Source organism: Myotis brandtii, unplaced genomic scaffold (assembly GCF_000412655.1).
Source record: "Myotis brandtii unplaced genomic scaffold, ASM41265v1 scaffold46, whole genome shotgun sequence".
Lineage (NCBI taxonomy): Eukaryota > Metazoa > Chordata > Mammalia > Chiroptera > Vespertilionidae > Myotis > Myotis brandtii.
Genome location: NW_005367587.1, coordinates 4698157 through 4718493, shown reverse-complemented (window position 1 = coordinate 4718493; position 20337 = coordinate 4698157). Strand labels below are relative to the sequence as shown.

Below are 20337 nucleotides of genomic sequence, written 5' to 3'. Positions count from 1 at the left end.
CCTCAGCAGCACTAAGGATGTCCGACTGCAGCTTAGGCCTGCTCCCTGCTGGCAAGTGGACATCCCCCGAGGGCTGCCGGGCTGCCAGAGGGATTTCTGACTACCATCTTAGGCCCAATCTCCCAGGGAGCGGGCCTAAGCCAGCAGGTGGACATCCTCCGAGGGGTCCCAGACTGCAAGAGGGCATAGGCTGGGCTGAGGGACCCCCCTGAGTGCACAAATTTTTGTGCCCTGGGCCTCTAGTTTATAATAATCATTCTAACACATACTCCCTTAACCCACTTCTCCCTGATGATGCACTTGTTCCTCTGGTCAGCTGGTTCTATGATCAAATTACCTCCCCGTTCTGCCTCTTAACACCCAAGGTTCTTCCAACTTTCCTTTTTAAAACTTAGAGACTTTCCCTAGTGTTATTTAACCTAGAGACTTTCCCTAATGTTATAAAGTGCTTTGTATTCCACCTCAGATGGGGCTTGTTTTATGAAACATTTTATCCTGCAAATTTAACTCCTGAGAACACCATCAGACTGTATGTGAAGAACATGAAGTTCTATAGAAGGAAGGTGTTATGTACATTTATTTTTGTAAACTCAATGTCATCATAACAGTATTCTACTCTGTTACTTCTTTTTGGGAGAATTGAGATTATACCACTCCAAAATAAAACAGTTTGAGTTACTGCCATGGACCTAATGTATTTTTCGTGATTAGAATAGCTTCTTTGTTGGCTCTCCCTGACGGATTTTTATCTCCTGTTAGTCCCATATTGTTCTGTAGTCCCAGGGCACAGGCATTCTTTTCAGAAGAGATAACAGTTGATTTTGGCTTCCCAGGAGTTGGCTCTGGTAAACCACTGCTTTCTTTCTTTTAAATGTTAATAGAAATATTGAAGTATGATTCATATTTCACAAAATTTACCCATTTAAAGTATAAAATTCAGCACTCCAGTTTTAAAAGTTTTCCATAACCCTAAAAAGTCCTTGAACCTATTTGCATCAGTCCCTCCTCCCTCCTCTCCAACCAATGTAACCACTGATTTGCTTGCTGTCTATAGATTTGTGTTTGCTGGGCATTTCATATAAATGGAATAATAAAGGATGCTGCTGTCTTTTGCATCTGATTTCTTTCATTCAGCAAAATACTTTTGAAAGACTCATCATCCATGCTGTAACATGTATCAGTAGCTTGTTGCTTTTTATTTCTTGTGGTTAATTGTATGGATATTCCACATTTTGTTTATCCATTCACCAGTTGGTGAATGTTTTTTCATTTGGGGGTATGGTATGAATAATGCTTTTATGAACATTCACAGACAAGTCTTTGTGTACACATATATTTTCGTTTTATTTAGGTAGATTCCTAGGGCTGGAATTGCCATGTTATATAGTAAGTTTATGTTAAACTACTTAAGAAACTGAAACTATTTTACATTCCCAGGAGCAGTGAGAGAAGCTTTCAGTTTCTCTATGTCCTTGTCAGTACTTGGTTTTGTCTTGGTTATAGCCACTACAGTGGGTGTGTAATGGTATCTTATTGTGGTTTTAATATGCAGTGTCCTAATGAGTGAATGTTGAACATATTTTATCCATTTTAATAGGTTGTTTGTCTTTTTATTATGGCGTTGTAATAGTTCTTTTTTTTTTTTAAATATATTTTATTGATTTTTTACAGGAGGAAGGGAACAGAGATAGAGAGTTAGAAACATCGATCAGCTGCCTCCTGCACATCTTCTTACTGGGGATGTGCCCGCAACCCAGATACATGCCCTTGACCGGAATCGAACCTGGGACCCTTCAGTCCGCAGGCCGACGCTCTATCCACTGAGCCAAACCGGTTTCGGCAATAATAGTTCTTTATATATTCTTTAAACAAGTCCTTTATTAGATATATGATTTACAAATATTTTTTTCTAAGTCTGTATCTTGGTGTTTTATTTTTGAAAATTAAATATTTTGAATTACACAAGCTTTACAAATTTTAATAAAGTCCAGTTATTAATTGTTTTCTTTTATGATTTATGGTTTTTGTGCTATGTTAAGACTTCTTTGACTAATCCAAGGTCACAAAGTTTATTTCTAGAAGGTTTATAGTTTTAGCTTACATTTAGGTTTGTGGCACACTTTTTATTTTTAATACTGACCTGAAGATATGTTTATTGATTTTAGAAAGGAAGGGAGGGAGGGAGGGAGAAAGGGAGGAAGGAGAGAAGACAGAGAGAGAGAGAGAGAGAGAGAGAGAGAGAGAGAGAGAGATGAGAGAGAAACATCCATTGGTTTCCTCTGGCACGTGCCCTAACCTAGTTATGTGCCCTGATTGGGGATCAGACATGTAATCTTTTGGCATATGGGATGATACTCCAACCAGCTGAGCCACCCGGCTAGGCCTAGGTCTGTGGTACATTTTGAGTTGACTTTTGTGTGTGCTATGAGACAAGGTTCTGAGTTACTTTTTTTTTGCATATTAATATTCAATTGTTCCAACACCAGTTATTGAAAAAACCGATTCTTTCCCCCATTTAATTGTCTTGTACCATTGTTGAAAAGCATTTGACCATAAATATAAGGGCTTACTTAAAGTATAAAATTCAATTATTGGTGGTCTGTCCTTGTGCTAGTAGCACAGTCTTGATCATTATAGTGCTATAACAAACTTTGTATGCACATAGTATGAATTCTCCAAATTATTTTCCAATATTCTTTTAGACTATTCTAGCACTTTCCACTTTCTTGTGTTTTAGTTTGTCAATATCAACAAAAAGCCTGCTGGGATATTGACCGGGATTGCTCTGAATCTACAGATCATTTTGGGGAAAATTTGCACTTTAACAATATTGAATCATCCAGTCCTCAGGACCATTCCATAGCTGAACATTTATTTAGTCTTATTTGATTTATCTTATCAGCATTTTAGAGTTTTCAGGCTATAGTTCCTGCAAATATTTTGTTAGATTTTTGTACAAGTGTTTAGTATTGAAGTTGTGCTAATATGATGCTTTTTAAAAATCAACCTTATTTTTCATCCCCATCACTGTGTCAAGTTTTGCTCAAACCCTGTCAGTTGAATTCTCCTATGTTATATTTGGCTAAATACCAAATAATGTCTCACAAAATGGAATATGTAGCCTCTACTATTTGTAGTTACTAAGAGGTAAAGAAAGGGATGAACAGTTTCTATTACTTTTTCTCAGTGACTGGTCAGTAGTTGTTTAGTAAGACTGTCATAGTCTGTATACATTATTAGTCATGTGAAAACACAGCTCTTTCTGTCCAGAAAGGATGGGCACATAACCTCCTGTCGGTTCTTCCGTAGGTGTCACGGTTTCCCTGGAGGTCTCAGAGAGCCCTGGGAGTGTCCAGGTGGCCCGGGGTCAGACAGCAGTCCTGCCCTGTACTTTCACTACCAGTGCTGCCCTCATCAACCTCAATGTCATTTGGATGGTCATTCCTCTCGCCAATGCCAACCAACCTGAGCAGGTACTTCTGTTCCATCCTGTGCTGCCTCTAGGATATTAATCTTTCCCGAGGAGGCGGGTAGGAAGGCATCCCGAGTACATGTTTGATTTCTAGAGAAAGGTGGCACGTTCAGTGTGCGCCGCCTGTGCTGCTTTAAGTCCTACTCCTGCATTAGGTCAACTATCAGAAGAGACTTTTTAGAAAAATTAACAGATGTCAAGGAGATATTTCTGAGAATTTTAGGTAGGAACCTGGAATTTCATTAAAAAAAATCACTGACAGGGAATGCCAAGACTGATTATATACCAAAGCAAAATACATTTTGAAAGGCAAGGACTGAAGCTAGTTGGATGAGAAAGTACTTTTTAAAGATTGTGATAATATTAAGAAAGTAGTACTTGAATTATTTGGCTAATTTTACAAGTATTTTAGACAAAGCCAGCTGGCATACTAGAGTCTCAAACAAATTAGGGTACATGAAAATAGAAGTTATTTCCTAATAAGGTGTATCAATTATAGGCAAAAGACACATAATATGTGATAGCCACTGCAGAAAAGAATGCTCAGAAGATTAATGCATTGTGATTATGACTATACCTTCATTCCCAGAGTTAATTATTTCTGTTATGAAGCTTTCCTGCTTCAATAAACTTATCACCACCTAAAAATATTTGATAAGCTGAATTTTCTGAAGGGATTTGGGCTGGCAGGAAAGGGTGAGGACATAACCTCCTATTCATTCCTCCGTAGGGGAACAAATAGATTTAATTGGAACCTCTTGAATTTCTTTAAACTATGGAACTTGAGTAATTGGACTGAGCCTTTGAGATCATTTTGTTCAACTTAATCATTTTAGGAGTCAATGATTGAGTCAAACAGGCAAAGAAAGACTTGGTCACGGTTATGCAAACATTTACTGGTAGAGTTGAATAGAACCAAGTCCCCCACTCTCAGACCTAAGGGCTTTTTGCAGCACCACTCCTCTGAGTCCCCTCCCATGAATAGTTAACTTTGATAATAGAAATTGACATAAGAACAGCAATCGTGGGCTTATAACTCTCCTTCCCTTTTATGACACTCATGTATATTCAATCATTACTTGTGATCTATTTTGTGACCTAGTAAGCATGAGAATAGCAGTGCTCATTAAAAAAAATTTTTAATTTGGATTTAATTTTTTGAACTAGTAAAAATATTTATGGGCTGATAGTAGCATAGCATAAAGATGTTTTCTTCATTCTGATGAGTTAGGTAAGGAGATAACGTTTATTCTAATTTGGTATGTAAGAATTTAGAATCCCTACATACTTACAGACAGGTGTTATCGTCAGAACTTGGTGGCAACTCTAAGTTAGAAATAAAGTTTTCTAATGTTTGGTGCCGTCTACTGTTTACTAGGTAGTTATAGTTATGTGTCCAGGAGATGCAGTGGCCAGTTTATTGACGTTGCTTTCTTTTGCAGGTCATTCTGTATCAGGGTGGACAGATGTTTGATGGTGCCCCTCAGTTCCATGGCAGGGTAGGATTTGCAGGCACCATGCCAGCCACCAATGTCTCTATCTTCATTAACAACACTCAGCTATCAGACACTGGCACCTACCAGTGTTTGGTTAACAACCTTCCGGATAGAGGGGGCAGAAACATTGGGGTCACTGGCCTCACAGTCTTAGGTGAGTGATAGCAAATGTCCCAAGCACTTGGACTTTACTTACAAATCTCCTCTCAAGCGCGTTTACTTCTGCCTGTCCTACACGCACAGTCTGCTTGTGTCCTTCTCATGGCAGCTCTCCGCCAGCCCACGTACACTCTGCTTTCCGCCCCCCGCCACACTCCATTTTAGTAGCTCTCTAAAGTTCACTTCCTGGATACAGATGATATACAATACCATCACAAGTGGCCTCTCACTTTCCTTAGGATTCTGCAGGATAGGATGTATCGTTGAGAGCAAGTTAAATCAAGAATTATTTATGAGTATGAAGCGGAAGTTTCAGCCCATGTAAAAATAGTTAACTACTTCATCATGTCTGTGTAACTCTGAGCAGGCTCACCAATTGTTGGTTTACACTTCTTATCCTGGAATGATTTTAATGATACCTCCTCTTACTCTCAAAAGTATCCTTATTTAAATGATAAGTTATATGATTAATTTGGTCTTAATACCAAGACCAAATAGATTAGGGCCTTTTCCAAGGTTATATAGACAAGAAGCACAATAAAGTTTAGATTAAAATATAGGTCTCTTGACTCAAATCATTATTATTTCCATTATACTGGCAAGTTAGACTATCTAATACTTAATTATATCCATTCTCAATCATGTTTTATTTCTCAGTTCCACTGCCTCTGAAGTAAAACACTGCCTCTGAAATGGATGCTTATGGCAGAAGGGGCTAAGTGCAGTTCATTTGGGGAGACCGAGGAAGTACTTAGAAAAGGCTGATGCTTTTGATGGTCCTTCATCCTACTCAGAACTTGCTCCCATGCTCCTTGGCAAGCTCTCTCCCCATCCCTTCCATTATTGAGTCACTTGAGGACACCAGTGTCGGGGGTTCTTGACATTTTCCTTCCTTGGGTGAGGACATGCCAGTGATGGCAAACCTATGACACGCGTGTCAGAGGTGACACGCGAACTCATTTTTTTGGTTGATTTTTCTTTGTTAAATGGCATTTAAATATATAAAATAAATATCAAAAATATAAGTCTTTGTTTTACTATGGTTGCAAATATCAAAAAATTTCTATATGTGACACGGCACCAGAGTTAAGTTAGGGTTTTTCAAAATGCTGACACGCCGAGCTCAAAAGGTTCGCCATCACTGGGATATGCTATAGCCTTGGTGCCTTGTCCTCCCAGTTTTCAAACAGATTAAGAAAACTAAGAGCCAGGTTGGAGAATTCTATCCTAGAAGTATCATTTATTCTAATATTTTAAAATTGGAGGCTTTTAGGTACTCTTGAGTACTGAATACTTGGAATTTAATATTATTTTGATGCTTATGCCTGTAAGTTAGATAACTAGCTTCCCACATTCTCCAAGTTTATTTTTTTCATTTTTTTAAAGGAAGGAACAAAGCCTTTAATTTATTTTATAGTTAATGCTGCCTTCAAAGAATTATGTTGGTTTCCCCTCATAGCGTCACAGTGGCAATGTTGAAGGCACTAAACTGAGGTGTTTGGTTTATCCTATCATAGCAGGTAGGGTACCCTGATATTTTTTTACTCTTCCTACCTATAGGTTACTCTCATTGTTCTCTTTTCCTCCACCCACCTTCTTTCCTGGTTCTTCTGTGTACTGCATTTATTTTTCATTCATTCATTCATTCATTCATTTTTGCAAGATGGAACACATTTACTGAAAAGCATTACAAGTACATCATTACTTGGACTTAATCTCTACTGCCTGTATTTCCTAATAAGGGACTCCAAGCCATGGGCTTACTTTCTTTATATTTTTTTGCTTGCTTGTTTTTTGTTGTTTTTTGTTTGTTTGTTTGTTTGTTTGTTTTTTGCTATGAATCACCACCTTCTTCCTTTAGTGTTTTTTCCCCCCAGTAATTTTTTTATTTCATGATCCTTGTGTCCTCATCCACCTTAATGATTAGAAAATGTGCACTGTATTGCTGTCAAGTAGTAGGTAGACTTGAACCTTACCATAACTTCCCCTACCACAAAGCAGCTTAGGTATAAAGAAGGTCTGCTTGGTTTTTGTTTGTAAAGTGATAAAGGACCTTGTTGAGGTGATCTTAGCCAGAGTGGAGCTGGCAGCGTAAGTGGTCGCTCTCCCTTGAGATATCTTCTCTACAAGTGGACTATTTCAGTAATGAAAAAAATTAACTGTGGTAAAATACATGTAACATAACACTTACAGTGCAGTTCAGTAGTGTTAAGTACATTCCCATTATTGTGCAACCAATCTCCATAACTACTTTCACTTTGCAAAACTAAAACTCTGTACCCATTAAACAACATGCCACTCTACCCCCAGCTGATGGAGACCACTGTTCTACTTTCTGTTTCTATGAATTTGATTACTCTAGATTTCTCATATAAGTGGAATCATAATTTGTCTTTGTATGACTAGCTTATTTCACTCAGCATAATGTCTTCAAGGTCCATCAATGTTGTAACGTGTCAGAATTTTCTTACTTTTCAGGTCTAAATAATATTTCATTGTATGTATAACTACATTTCACTTACCCGTTCATCTATCTATAGACACTTGGGTTGTTTCCACCTTTTAGTATTGTAAATAATGCTGCTGTGAACATATGTATTCAGCAGTGTTTTTAAAGGCAATATGTTGAACAAAGGATCTCAAGAATTCTTTTTAGGAAGCAGGGTGAAAGCAAGTCCATAAGATACTTTGAAAATGTGGCCAGAGAGTGTAGCCCCTTTTGCATACTTGTTCCCTGCTAACTGAAGTTGTAGGCACCTATGCCCAAGCCCTGTGAATAGTACATGACTGTCACAGGCTTCACTCAGCTAGTATCCTGGTATGTGTCCCAAAAGCAGTGAGGTTCTAGTGTACTGAATGTTGGATCTCACCTCTGTCATCATTTGGCTTGTAGTGATTTCATACTTTGTTGCTTACTCTTCCTATTATAGTTCCCCCTTCTGCCCCTCACTGCCAAATCCAAGGATCCCAGGATGTGGGCAGCGATGTCATCCTGCTCTGCAGCTCTGAGGAAGGCATTCCTCGACCAACTTACCTTTGGGAGAAGTTAGACAATACCTTCAAACTACCTCCAACAGCCACTCAGGGTATGTAGAGCGTTGCTTTACTCATTTAATTAGTTATTGTGGAAAATTTTGGTTCTAAGACTCACAAAGTAATAGCTTTCATAGATTTTTAAAAAACACACACAGTATTTGTAACTGCCGAAAAAGCTATCTGGATCATTTTGTGTTTTCAACTATAAAGAGAACAAAACATTTTATTATATCTTCTCATTGCTGGTTTTATGAAATGTAGATTATTCAGTGGTAACTATATATGGAAATTCTGTTCCATCATAGTGAAGATTTTAAAATAGCTCAATGGTAGCTTCCTTGTATTGTTAACTGTAAGATAATCCTTGAAGTTCATTGCTGAGAATCCACTTCCTACTTGAGACACAACTGCCTACTTTAGTATGAGGAACATCTGCATGGTCATGGAAGGGCTAATCATCCTGTTTGCAGCCTCATGTCTAATTAGAGGAGGAATATGGGAAAGAGAACAGGAAAAGGCCCCGCCGATCATCCAGGAGTTGATCACACCAGACAGGTAAACATAGGGAAGGCATGAACATCACTGATGGTTTTCTACATGTCAATCCAGCTATTTATATTTGATATTAAAAGAAACACCCCTGAAAAATTGAGGAAAATGTATGAAATAAAATGAGGAAAATTATAGAATTATACATAAAATCTATTTAAAAAATTAGGAATTAGCAATCTTGGGTGTTGCATCATCTATAATACAGAACATGCTTCCTGCAGCATTTTCAGGGCAGATGTAAAAATCTTAAAGAATTGGCAGTTAATGGAGAGATCTAAAACAACCTTAGTTATGCCTGAGTAGTATGAACCATGGAAAAGGAAAGTCCTAAGTTGTATGTGAAGTTAGACATATTAAAGAACTAGGACCACCAACTTCTTAAAGAGCTTGTAAGTTTTCTTTGAGAATCACAACAGAAATATCATGGGCCTCCCATCACCTTTAAGTTAACTTAGTCCAAATTTCATTATTTTAAAACATTTCTTTAACATAATATTTTTGTTAGTCTAATAATGATTACTGCAGTATTGTTGTTCTCTACTGATTTTTTTATTGGTTAAATTTTTAGCCACACTGTGGGTTAAATAGCTTTATTTCTGTACTAACTTGTTGATCTCACCATTGTAAGTGGTATGTTTGAAATAGAACTTGTCTTCAAATCCTGAAATCATATTTAAATTGTAGGTTTTTTCAGTGACAGTTTTCTGTGGTAGTTTACCTCTTTTGGCCTGTGTTGTCTTTTGTAAAATAAGGGGGTTAAACAGTATCTTGAAGATGATCTTGTCCATCTTAAGATTTTATGATCTATTTTGTAACATTTCTTTGAAATACTGGATTGAGTTTGGAATACAAATGAACATGTAAAAGTGGTTGTTTGTATATAAGTTGTGAAATATCTGTAGAAAGAACTTTCCATACCTTTGTATCAGTCAAATTTTTTAAAAAATTGATTTCAGAGAGGAAGGGTCAGGGAGAGAAAAATAGAAACATCAATGATGAGACAGAATCATTGATAGGCTGCCTCCTGCACACCCACTACTGGAGATTGAGCCTGCAACCCAGGCATGTTCCCTTGACTGGAATCGAACCTGGGACCTTTCAGTCTGCAGGCTGATGCTCTGTCCACTGAGCCAGACCAGCTACGGCACATTTTTTGATATTTTCTTTGCAACTTGAATATTCTTTGATTCTTTGAGTATAAAAGAGAATTGGGATGCAAAGATGAAAATGTTTGTCTTTTATAATTCAAACTCTGGATCAGTTACCGGAATTACTTTAGATAATTTCTTGTTTCATAATAACGCACATTACATGAGTCTGAGTTTTATTTTAAGTCTACCTCTTTATAGCTACATAAATAAAGTAGATCTCAAAATAACATTTAATCTCAACATCAGTTTTTTCAGATTTACTTTACTAATATGTTTGCAGTTACTTAATATAAACTCAGGATGCATCTCTGAGAAAAGAATGTTTGACATCAGGGGAGAGCACCCCAGATGTCTGATTAGTGACAGGCGCATAATATGTGGGGATTAGCATTGACCTTGTGTATAGGGGCCAGCTTGAAGGCATTTCTTCCAGCCAAATCTGAGACAATTTGAACATTAAAATAAATACATAATCCATTGAATAAAATGAGTTACCTGGATCTCTGCTGATATACATAAAAAATGGGGGAGAAGGGAAAGCATTTTCTAATAGTAGAATACCTAATAATGTATATAGAAGGAATGGTGGGGTTAGGAAAACCATCACTGATATCAAAATAGTGGACAAAAGTTTGATAAGGAGCAGGATATTTACGTAGTTCCAAAATATGTCTCCACAAATTACTTATTAGTTGCACAGAAAAAAATAATACAGTTGACCCTTGTACAACAAGGGTTTGAATTACAGGGATCCACTTACCTGCAGATTATTTTCAACAAATACTGTAAATGTATTTTCTCTTCCTTATGATTTTCTTAATAGCATTTTCTTTTCTCTAGCTTTCTTTATTGTAACAATACCATGCATAATACATATAACATACAAAATATGTGTTGACTGTTTAGGTTATCTGTAAGGCTTCTGGTCCACAGTAGGCTACTGGTAGTTAAGTCTTTGGGGAGTCAAAAATTATATGCACATTTTCTACTGCTTGGGCGGGGTGGGGGTGTCAGTTCCCCGAACCCCTGTGTTGTTCAAGGGTCAACGGTAACTTTATAGTAGAGAGACCTGGTGGGATACCACTTTAACCAGGTGATCAAAGTGAACATTATTAATATTGTTAGAAGCTCTTATCCTGTGCCTCCTAATATATACACTGAGAAGGACATAACATCATTGCTGTGGTATTCCTGTCAAAAACACAACCTGAACCCAATCAGGAGGAAACATCAAGCAAACCAAAGGGAAGACAAACTGTTGCAGGCGGGAAGAGACTAAGGAGATAAAACAATTAAATGCAGTGCGGAATTCTGAATTAGAATCTGGACAGAGGAAGAAATAGCCAAAAAGGACATTATTGGGACAATTGATGAAATCTGAGTATAAACTGTGGGTTAGATAATACTGTTGTACCAATGTTAAATTTCTTGACTTGGATGCTTGTTCTGTAATTGTGTGAAGAATGTTCTTAGGAAATACTAAGTACTTAGTTGTAAAGAGGCCCAATGCCTTCAACTCACTCTTTAAACACACACACACACACAAAATATTTTTATTGATTTCAGAGAGGAAGGGATAGGGAGAGAGAGAGAGAGATGAGGAAGGAGAGTCATGGATCAGCTGCCTTCTGTACTCCCCCCACTGGGGACCTAGCCTGCAGCCTAACTCGGCATGCGCCTTGACTAGAAATTGAACCTTGACCTCCTGATTCATAGGTCAATGCTTAACCACTGAGCCACCATGGCCGGGCTTCAACTCACTCTTATATGGCTCATAAAAATATTTATATGCTTAGTGAAAAAATTATAAACCTAATAGGGCAAAATATGAACAGTTGTTGAATCTGAGTAGATGATATACAATATATAGAGTTCCTTGTGACAGTCTTGCAACTTTCTGTAAGTTTAAAATTATGTCAAAATAAAAGTTACCCAAAAGTTGTCCTCATATAGTTCATATGTGGATAGTCAAGAGATGAGTAGATTTAGAACCAGTATCCTAGGAGGTACACTTCATTTTCATATGGAAAAATAATTGTGGATTCAGTATTATCCTTTTGGTATATACTTTTGAATTCTAAGGTAAGTGAAAACTGTATTTAAGGTTGATATTATTTCAAGCAAAATGTAGCCCTTTGGTCTGTGCTTCTAAGGCTTGTACAACTGGCCCAGGTTCCACTAAGTGGGTAGAGGCCGGGACTGCTGCTAATAAGCGTCCTATGATGCATGGGACAGCATCCACAATGAGGAATTATCCAGACCAAAATGTCAGTAAGTGAATTACATGAATAGATTTTCAAACATTGCACCATCCTTACATTTCTGAAATAAAGTCTGTTTGTGATTATTTTTAAACAAACTGCTCCATTCAGAATCCTAATATTTTAATGGAATTTTTGCATCTGTGATTATAAGTGAGGAGAATGGCCTATGAGTTTTCTGCCTTCTATTGTCCTTGGTTCAATTTTAGTATCACATTATACAGTGGCCTCAAAATGAGTTGGGAGGCTTTTCTTCATTTTCTATTTTCTGCAACAGTATGAATAAGATAGAGATTATCTGATTATTTTATAGAATTTGCCTAAGCTTTGCCTTGCTGTTAAGTTTTGTTGGTGGATTTTTGACTATTGATTCAGTTTCTCTAATGGTATAAATTTATTTTTATTTTTCTGTACCTGTTTTTCTAGTAAATTTTTTTGTCAAGTCTATATACATATCAGCATCAAATTGTTTCTGCATACAAAGCAGAAGAGTGTATCTTAGAGGGTAGGTTCTGGAGTTAGAGGATGTGGTTGGAATCTTGACTTCAAAAACTACTGGCTATGTTTTCCCCGTTGTGGCTTTCTTTGGTTAATTCTTGCTGGCATGTTTCAGGTGTCCTTGCTTTATGTTTTAGGTGTATCTCCTGTATATAGCATGTGTCTAGATTTAGTTTGGTTTTCAGTTTGCAATCTGAGAGCCTTTGTCCATTGTTTGATTACATCCATTTATATTAATTGTGATTATGGATAAATTTAGATAGATTGCTAATATTTTGTTTTATATTTTATCCTCCCCTATCCCTTCTACTGATAATTTCAGTGTTTTGTTTTTTTTGTTTTTTGTTTATAAATTATGCCTTTTTCCTTCATGGCTCCTAAGGAATCCTGTGTTGTCCTCATCCTTTTACGTATAATTGAATAGCACAGTGGAGAGAGATGATGAGCTCTCCTTCTTGCTGAGAACTCTGCAGAACTTTGTGTGGAGATCACAGATGGAGCATGAGGGTATCTTAAGCATCACCATAGTCCAGCACTCGCATGTTACAGGGAGAAGCCTGAGGTCTGGGGAGGACACTGGGCTTGCCTAGGGTCTGTGGATAGAAAGAACTACTGTTCCTCTTCCGTGTTAGGGAGCCTCAGGTGTCTTGATTCTCCTTCCTGAACTTCCCTTGTTGACCCCCTCCCCAGGGAGAGTGTTTCCATAATTCTCCTAGGAGAGTAACAAAGTCTTCACCCACTGAAGTTGCTGAATGAACAGGCACTTACTTTTCTCTTTATCGTTCTGACTGAAGACAAGAGCAAGTCCCATGGGATGTACTCCCTGTTCTTAAAAAATTAAGGTTATCACAACTGTATTTGTTTTTCTGTACATTCTTCCATTCTTTAAAGATGTGTGTGTATGTACACAAATAGATACAACCCTTATTCTGTACAACTACTTAAGGATAGCGTATTATGGAAGGTAGAGAGACATAAATGCAATTAGACATATTATCGCCTGGCCGGTGTGGCTCAGTGGTTGAATGTTGACCTATGAACCAGAAGGTCATGGTTTGATTTCCCCATCAGGGCACATGACCAGGTTTCAGGCTCGATCCCCAGTAGGGGGTGTACAGGAGGCAGCAGAGCGATGATTCTCATCATTGATGTTTCTGTCTCTCTCTCTCTCTCCCCCTTCCTCTCTGAAATCAATAAAAATATATTTAAAAAATTAAAGAGACATATTGTCTAATGGAGGAGACACATATAAAGATACTAGAGGCCTGGTGCATGAGTTTGTGCATGGGTAGAGTCCCTTGGCATGGCCTGTAGGGATTGGGCCGAAACTGGCAATCCAACGCTGCTTGCGGCTCCTGCCTGCCGCTCCCTCTCATCCCTGCCCTGCTGTACCTGCCTCGGGCTTGTGCCCAGTCAGTCCTCATTGGGAGAGGCTCATGTGATTCTATGTAATCTATAATAATCTATAATAATAAAAGGGTAGTATGCTAATTGAACCGGATGTCATTCCGGATGTCCTTCCTGACAAAGCCAGGGCCGGAGGGAAGCCAGCCTGGGTCCCAGGTGCCTGTGGGTGGCCCAAGCGAAGCCAGCCCAGGTCCTGGGTGTCTGCCGGTGGCTGGAGGAGGGAAGCCGGTGCCGGCAGCCGGGGGAAGGAAGGCCTACTCTTGTATGAATTTTCGTGCATCGGGCCTCTAGTGTTAAGAAAGGGGATCCAAATATCACATTATTCAGATATCTCCCACTAATGTTGATTGCTATTTTCCAGTGTTTGAATATTTGCTGTAGACTTCAGTTCTGTGTAAATGCTTCAAAAGCAGAAATGCAAAGAGAAAGAGATGGGAATGTTGCTGTAGAATACACTGACATGAAAACAGAAATGGCTTTAAAATCCGAATCGGCAAAAGCAATATCTACTTCAATGGCAAAATCAGGCCAAAGAGACAAAACATTTTCAATGTTAAATAAAAGAAATGAGCCAGTACGAAGCGGATGTACCCTAACATCTGCCTTGAAGGTGCTTTGGACCTTCTCTTAATGGGCATAGGTTCTCTTCCTTTCCATTCTCCATTTATATCTTAATTCAGCATTACCACAAAAATTAAATACAATTTCCTACCTCTGGAAAATTTGGCATGAAACAAAGATCAAGCCTGTTGACTAGTGCATTTAATGCTGTATTGTTTTAAAATTTTCTTTTAGAATGACAGAGCTTAAATATTAAGTATTTGTGATACTACCTTTGAGTATTTAGTAGACTTTAATTTGGCATTTAGTTCTACTGTTTTTTATTATCAAATGTTTATATCAGTTTGAGATCATGTTTTACATATTATTGAAATGTATTATTTTGCCATAGTATATTCATAAGCCATCTATTTATTATTGTTTTGTACAGAATACTTCTGAACTTTTATGGAAGAAATGACTTTATTATGATTATTAATTATTTAAAAATACATAAGTCATATAAAAATATAGAGTGACTTATGATTTGTGAATGCCTATCTCTCAACCTCAAATCCTGAGCTATTAGTCTGTATTGAAAATTTGGAGACATTCAACATTTTCCTTATGATTTTTTTTTTTTATGATTCAGAAAAATTTAAATTTCCCAAGCAATGCCAGGAAGGATTTTTCCTTGGCAAGCATGATCAGGCACCATACTAAGCTTGTTCCATCCATTGTCTCCTTTAGTCCTCATAGAGACATGATGTAGAGGCACGTTGGTAGCTCCATGTCACACATGAGGAAGCAAAGACATAGATGAAGATGAGGTAACACATTGGGGACCACATGTGTTAGGGCAGATAGCAGCCCAGGCACTCTGAGTGCAGAACACATGCAGAAGTGGTCTGGAACTGAGCAGAGAGGATGGAAGTGGAAATGTACACCTTTACTTCTGTCTACCTCTGAAGGGCACTTTAGTCCGGCTGCATAGCTTACATGGGATACAGTGTTGCTGCCAACTAAAACCGAGTGGGGTGCAATGTCATGTGTGCTTTCAAATTATGGTTCCACACTGTTGAACGTTCCCTATTCTTTAAAAGAAAACAGACAAAAAGAACATTTATTTTCTAACTCCATTTCAACAAATTGCTTCCATGCCAGAGCAGGCCAAGTAAAGTGAAGGACTGAGGAACCAGCCCACCCCCTTTCTGATAGGCCATGTGCTTGTCCCTGAATCAGTCTGGTGCTTGCTAATGAGCTGCTCCAGGCTCCGCTCTGCGTTGCCTGCACAGACAGCCCTGTGCATCTACAGATCTTTAACGCGATGTCCTGATGTGGGTTTTTAAAATTCATGAAAAAAAAAATCTCTGCCAAAAAAGAAAGCTATTGATACTTCTTCCGTGTTTATTTTTATAGTCTTATCTTCTGCTGATTTCTTTGGTTTTCTTATTTTTGTCCTCTAAATGCTACTTGGTTGCTATTTTTCTGGCAGACCAGGTCCAAGGAACAGTCACCATCCGGAACATCAGCGCGCTGTCTTCAGGTTTGTACCAGTGCGTGGCTTCTAATGCCATAGGAACCAGCACCTGTCTTTTGGATCTCCAGGTTATCTCCCGTAAGTATGTCACATTCCGATGTCCACTTTGGGTCTGAGACTGGGAATGAAGAGTGATGCTGAATTGTTTTTAAGATTGTTTAAAGATTAAATAGAAATTCATTTGTTTTAATCATTCTTGAAAATATTTTATAAGTGTATTTAGTGTACATTTCAGCTTCAGCAATATGACATCTTCTTTATGACAAAATGTCTTTCTCCCCAGAATCAGTAGAATCAAATCAATTCTGATGGTATAATGCTCTAGACACTATACAGTTTGTGATGATCTATGGCCATGGTCAAGACAAGACCTTCTTGTATTTTCTCCAAATTCCTTATAGCAGCTTAATTGTTGAATGCCCTGATCATAAATAAGGAGTATAGAATTTTTCTCTTCATTTGAGAATTCTGTGTTACTAGAATTCTAGTTGCAAAAGGGAGTGATCTGTTTGGGATGAGCTGATAAGTTAGCCGACAGATTGCTAGGTTCCTGTGGGGCAGATCGGGCAGGTAAGACAGGCACCGTCTTTTTCCTGCTCTGCTGTAGGTGTGGCTCTCCTGAAGCTGAGCCAGGTAACTGTTCATTCCCTAAATACCCGCAAGCCTGCTGTGCCTCAGTCCTAGCCACTGGGGTACAGAAAGTTAAGGGAGATTTAACTTTATATGGAGGCAGTACTTTAGGCAGTTTTGTACATTTTAAGAAGATTCTCTAGTAAACTTAGTTTATAAAGTTGCATGGGTACATACTATTTCTCCCTCTTTTATTTTGTTGTTTAAATATACCTTACATATATTTTGCAGCCCAGCCCAGGAGCGTTGGACTAATAGCTGGAGCCGTTGGCACTGGTGCAGTTATTGTCATTTTTTGCATTGCACTAATTTTAGGGGCATTCTTTTACTGGAGACGCAAAAATAAAGAGGAGGAGGAAGAAGACATTCCTAATGAAATAAGGTTTGTGTGTCGGATCATTTGTGCCGCTTGGCCAATGTCTATATTTCCATTCATTTGGGAAACTAAGATTTCTTTGCTTATCTTATGACTGTGATGGCCAACATAGTTAAAATGGCTAAAGGATATTTTCTTGTAAGTGCTATCACTTTTCCTCATGGTACTAGTCAGCTTTCTTTGCTGGATCATGAAAGGGGAGGACTAGGAGGACACAAGAGAAGAATGTCCCCTTTCCCTCCCAGATCTCCAGGGTTACTGAGGTTAGGTGGCTGCCACAGTAGAAAAGTTAGATTAGAACATGTGTTTAACATTGACACATACTATAGATGAGAACATAAAGCACGAAGGAATATGATAAGAGCATACCTATACCCAGATAGGCCACAGCAGTATGGCTTGGTGTGAAAGACAGTTCAGTCAAGAATATAAACATCTTAAGAAAACAATGTCAAAATGACCTTTAAAGAAAAGTGACTCATTTTTTTGTTGTTAATCCTTACCAGAGGGTATTTTCCCCATTAATTTTTTAGAGAGAGTGGAAGAGAGAGGGAGAGAGAGAGAAAGAGAGGGAGAGAAACATCGATGTGAGAGAGACACATCACTTGGTTGCTTCCTGCACGTGTCCCAACCAGAACCAGGGAATAAACCCCAACCCAGGCACATGCCCTTGACCAGGCATCGAACCAGTGACCCGATGGTCCACAGGCCAATGCTCTAACCACCTAGTGACACTGGCCAGGACAAGAAAAATGATTTTTGGCATATGGTGGAAATAGGAAGGTTCAGGCTCAGAATGAGATTGCATCGTATCATATCCTTATTGAAAAAGCTTTGATGACTTATGCCTACAGTCTACTTAGCATGACACATGCAGTCCTTCAGCATCTGACCCTCACCTGCTTCCCATAACTGGTCTTAACCTCCCATAACTTCCCTGATCACCTGTGTTCCAATTTACATCCTCTCATGCCTCAGGGCCTTTGCTCAGGCCTCCACCCTCTTCCTGGGCAATACTCCTTCCTTTTTCTCCATCTCTTCAGTAAATTCCTTTATCTGATTCAAGATCAGTCCAGGTATCACCTCCTCACATAAGTTACTTTTGCCTTTTACCCAACCCTGCAGACTTGCAGATATTCTTATACTAATTGTCACCCCCATTTGATCAGAGGTTTATTGACTATCTGAGCTGTGTCTATTTTACATGAAACATCTAGTGGAATGATAGTCAATAACTGTTAAATGAATTAACCTCTTAAATTAAATTAATGACTTCTCTCAGCATCTTCTAATTCTTAAGGGTTTATGTATGCAGGGACAGATTTCATCTCAGCATAAGATTACTGAGGAAAACTTCTTTTCGGCCGACCACAATGGTCTCTCAAACCCCAAAGTGCAATAAGATCAGGCCTACTCTAACCATTTCTTGAAGTTCTTCACATCCATAACTTAGTTTCCTAGCTATTTCACAGCAGCTAGCTCAGCAGAATTCTTCATGGACTATTTTCCTATTTAGAGCAAATGCATACACCACACACACATACACACACAGATTTTTTATTTTATTTTATTTTTAGTTATATTGGAAAACACAAGTCTTTGAGAGATTTGAAATGTCCTTTTGTAGTCTTGGAGACTGAGAAGCTGAGGAAAAATTTATAGGGCATTGTCTCAGAGGTAATGAATGTTAAAGCCAAGGCCACCAGAGCTGCTGTGGCCTTTCCTGAGGATTTGTATTTCACAGACATGTTATCCTTAATGTAGAAGAAAGTCCTGGTAGGTAAACCTGAAGGAAATCCCAATGACAACTTTATTCTGTTCCTTTTCAGAGAGGATGATCTTCCACCTAAATGTTCTTCTGCCAAAGCATTTCACACCGAGATATCCTCCTCTGAGAACAACACATTGACCTCCTCTAATACCTACAACAGCCGATACTGGAGCAACAATCCAAAAGCTCATAGAAACACAGAGTCATTCAACCACTTCAGTGACTTGCGCCAATCTTTCTCCCTGCACTCGGGCAATGCCAACATACCGTCCATCTATGCTAACGGGACCCACCTGGTCCCAGCTCCACATAGGACTCTGGTAGTGACAGCCAACAGGGGCTCATCACCGCAGGTCATGCCCAGGAGCAATGGCTCGGTCAGCAGGAAGCCTCGGCTGCAGCACACACATGCCCACACCGTCAGCCAAGCAACGCTGGAGCGAATTGGCGCTGTCCCGGTCATGGTGCCAGCCCAGAGTCGGGCCGGGTCCCTCGTATAGGACATGAGCAGATAGTGTTCAGAAAAAAGCCAGTGAGATGCCCCATACACGGGGTGGGGGTGGTGGGTGAGTGCGGGGAAAGAAACACTTTCCTTATCATGATACTAGTAAAAAGCACAGAGAAGAAAGTTAATGCTGTTACCTGGCCACGGAGATTTGTGAAATGAGCCAGAATGTCTGTCCTGAAGACTTGTTTCTCCGCCTCCGATGTCCCGGGATCCTAGTCAGTAAGCTGGATCTCAAAGATGTGCCAAGCCAAGGGAAAGATGTGAGCACGTGAAAACGTGAAGTCTACACTGCAGTCCAGATGGGTTTGTTCTCTAGCTCATGCCTAAATCTTTCAAGAGACTCAAGTGCCAGATGGAGTTTAAATAATGACATTATTTTAAAAGATAGGCATCTTTAGAAAAGTAATGAACATCCTCTCCCCATTCCCTCTATACATAGAGGCAAAGGGCATGAATGGTTAGTATCTGTCCCTACATCACAGAATCAAAACTTTTTACACAAGCAGAATTCAGTAAGAAGTGGGGGGGAAACAAAAGAAACTTCTTTGAGAAGCCCATTCATAGTTACTTATTTCTGAACCATGAATTTCATATTTGGAATACTGCTCTATGGACAGATTCTTGCCTGTCTAGGTTTTTCTAGGGTCTGCTACAGGTCCATGACAATTACTGTTCATTATTTCCCGGGAAAGTATTTTTTTAAAAGAAATGTATTGGTTTTTTTTTAAAAAAAATACATTGGACTAGGAAATAAAAGACTGTTGCTAGTTAACACCACAGTCAGTGACTGTTCCTTGGGCCCCCGGAGGGCCATCAGGAAAGAGCGAGGCTGGGGGGCGGCACAGGAGAGGGAGGCAGGCAGGTCCAGGGACTGGGGTATCCCTGGCGGCCTCTCGGAGCAGGGCGTCCGGGGTGCCCTGCTATCACACCGGGTCACTCC

General features: G+C 39.0%; 1 protein-coding gene across 3 annotated transcripts in view; it reads left to right on the top strand.

Annotated features, from left to right (window-relative positions):
• Window positions 1–20120, top strand: part of IGSF11 (immunoglobulin superfamily, member 11) — a 72971-nt gene extending 52851 nt beyond the window's left edge. For 2 of the 3 annotated variants that reach the window (XM_005875322.2, XM_014546968.1), the window contains exons 2-7: window positions 3310–3473; window positions 4915–5122; window positions 8058–8213; window positions 16068–16190; window positions 16974–17124; window positions 18948–20120. In XM_005875322.2, the coding sequence (XP_005875384.1) occupies window positions 3310–3473; window positions 4915–5122; window positions 8058–8213; window positions 16068–16190; window positions 16974–17124; window positions 18948–19389 (1244 nt within the window). In that variant the 3' untranslated portion in view covers window positions 19390–20120. The remainder of the gene's footprint in view (window positions 1–3309; window positions 3474–4914; window positions 5123–8057; window positions 8214–16067; window positions 16191–16973; window positions 17125–18947) is intronic. The other variant, XM_014546969.1, reaches the window with a different exon arrangement.
• The last annotated feature ends 217 nt before the right edge of the window (window positions 20121–20337 follow it).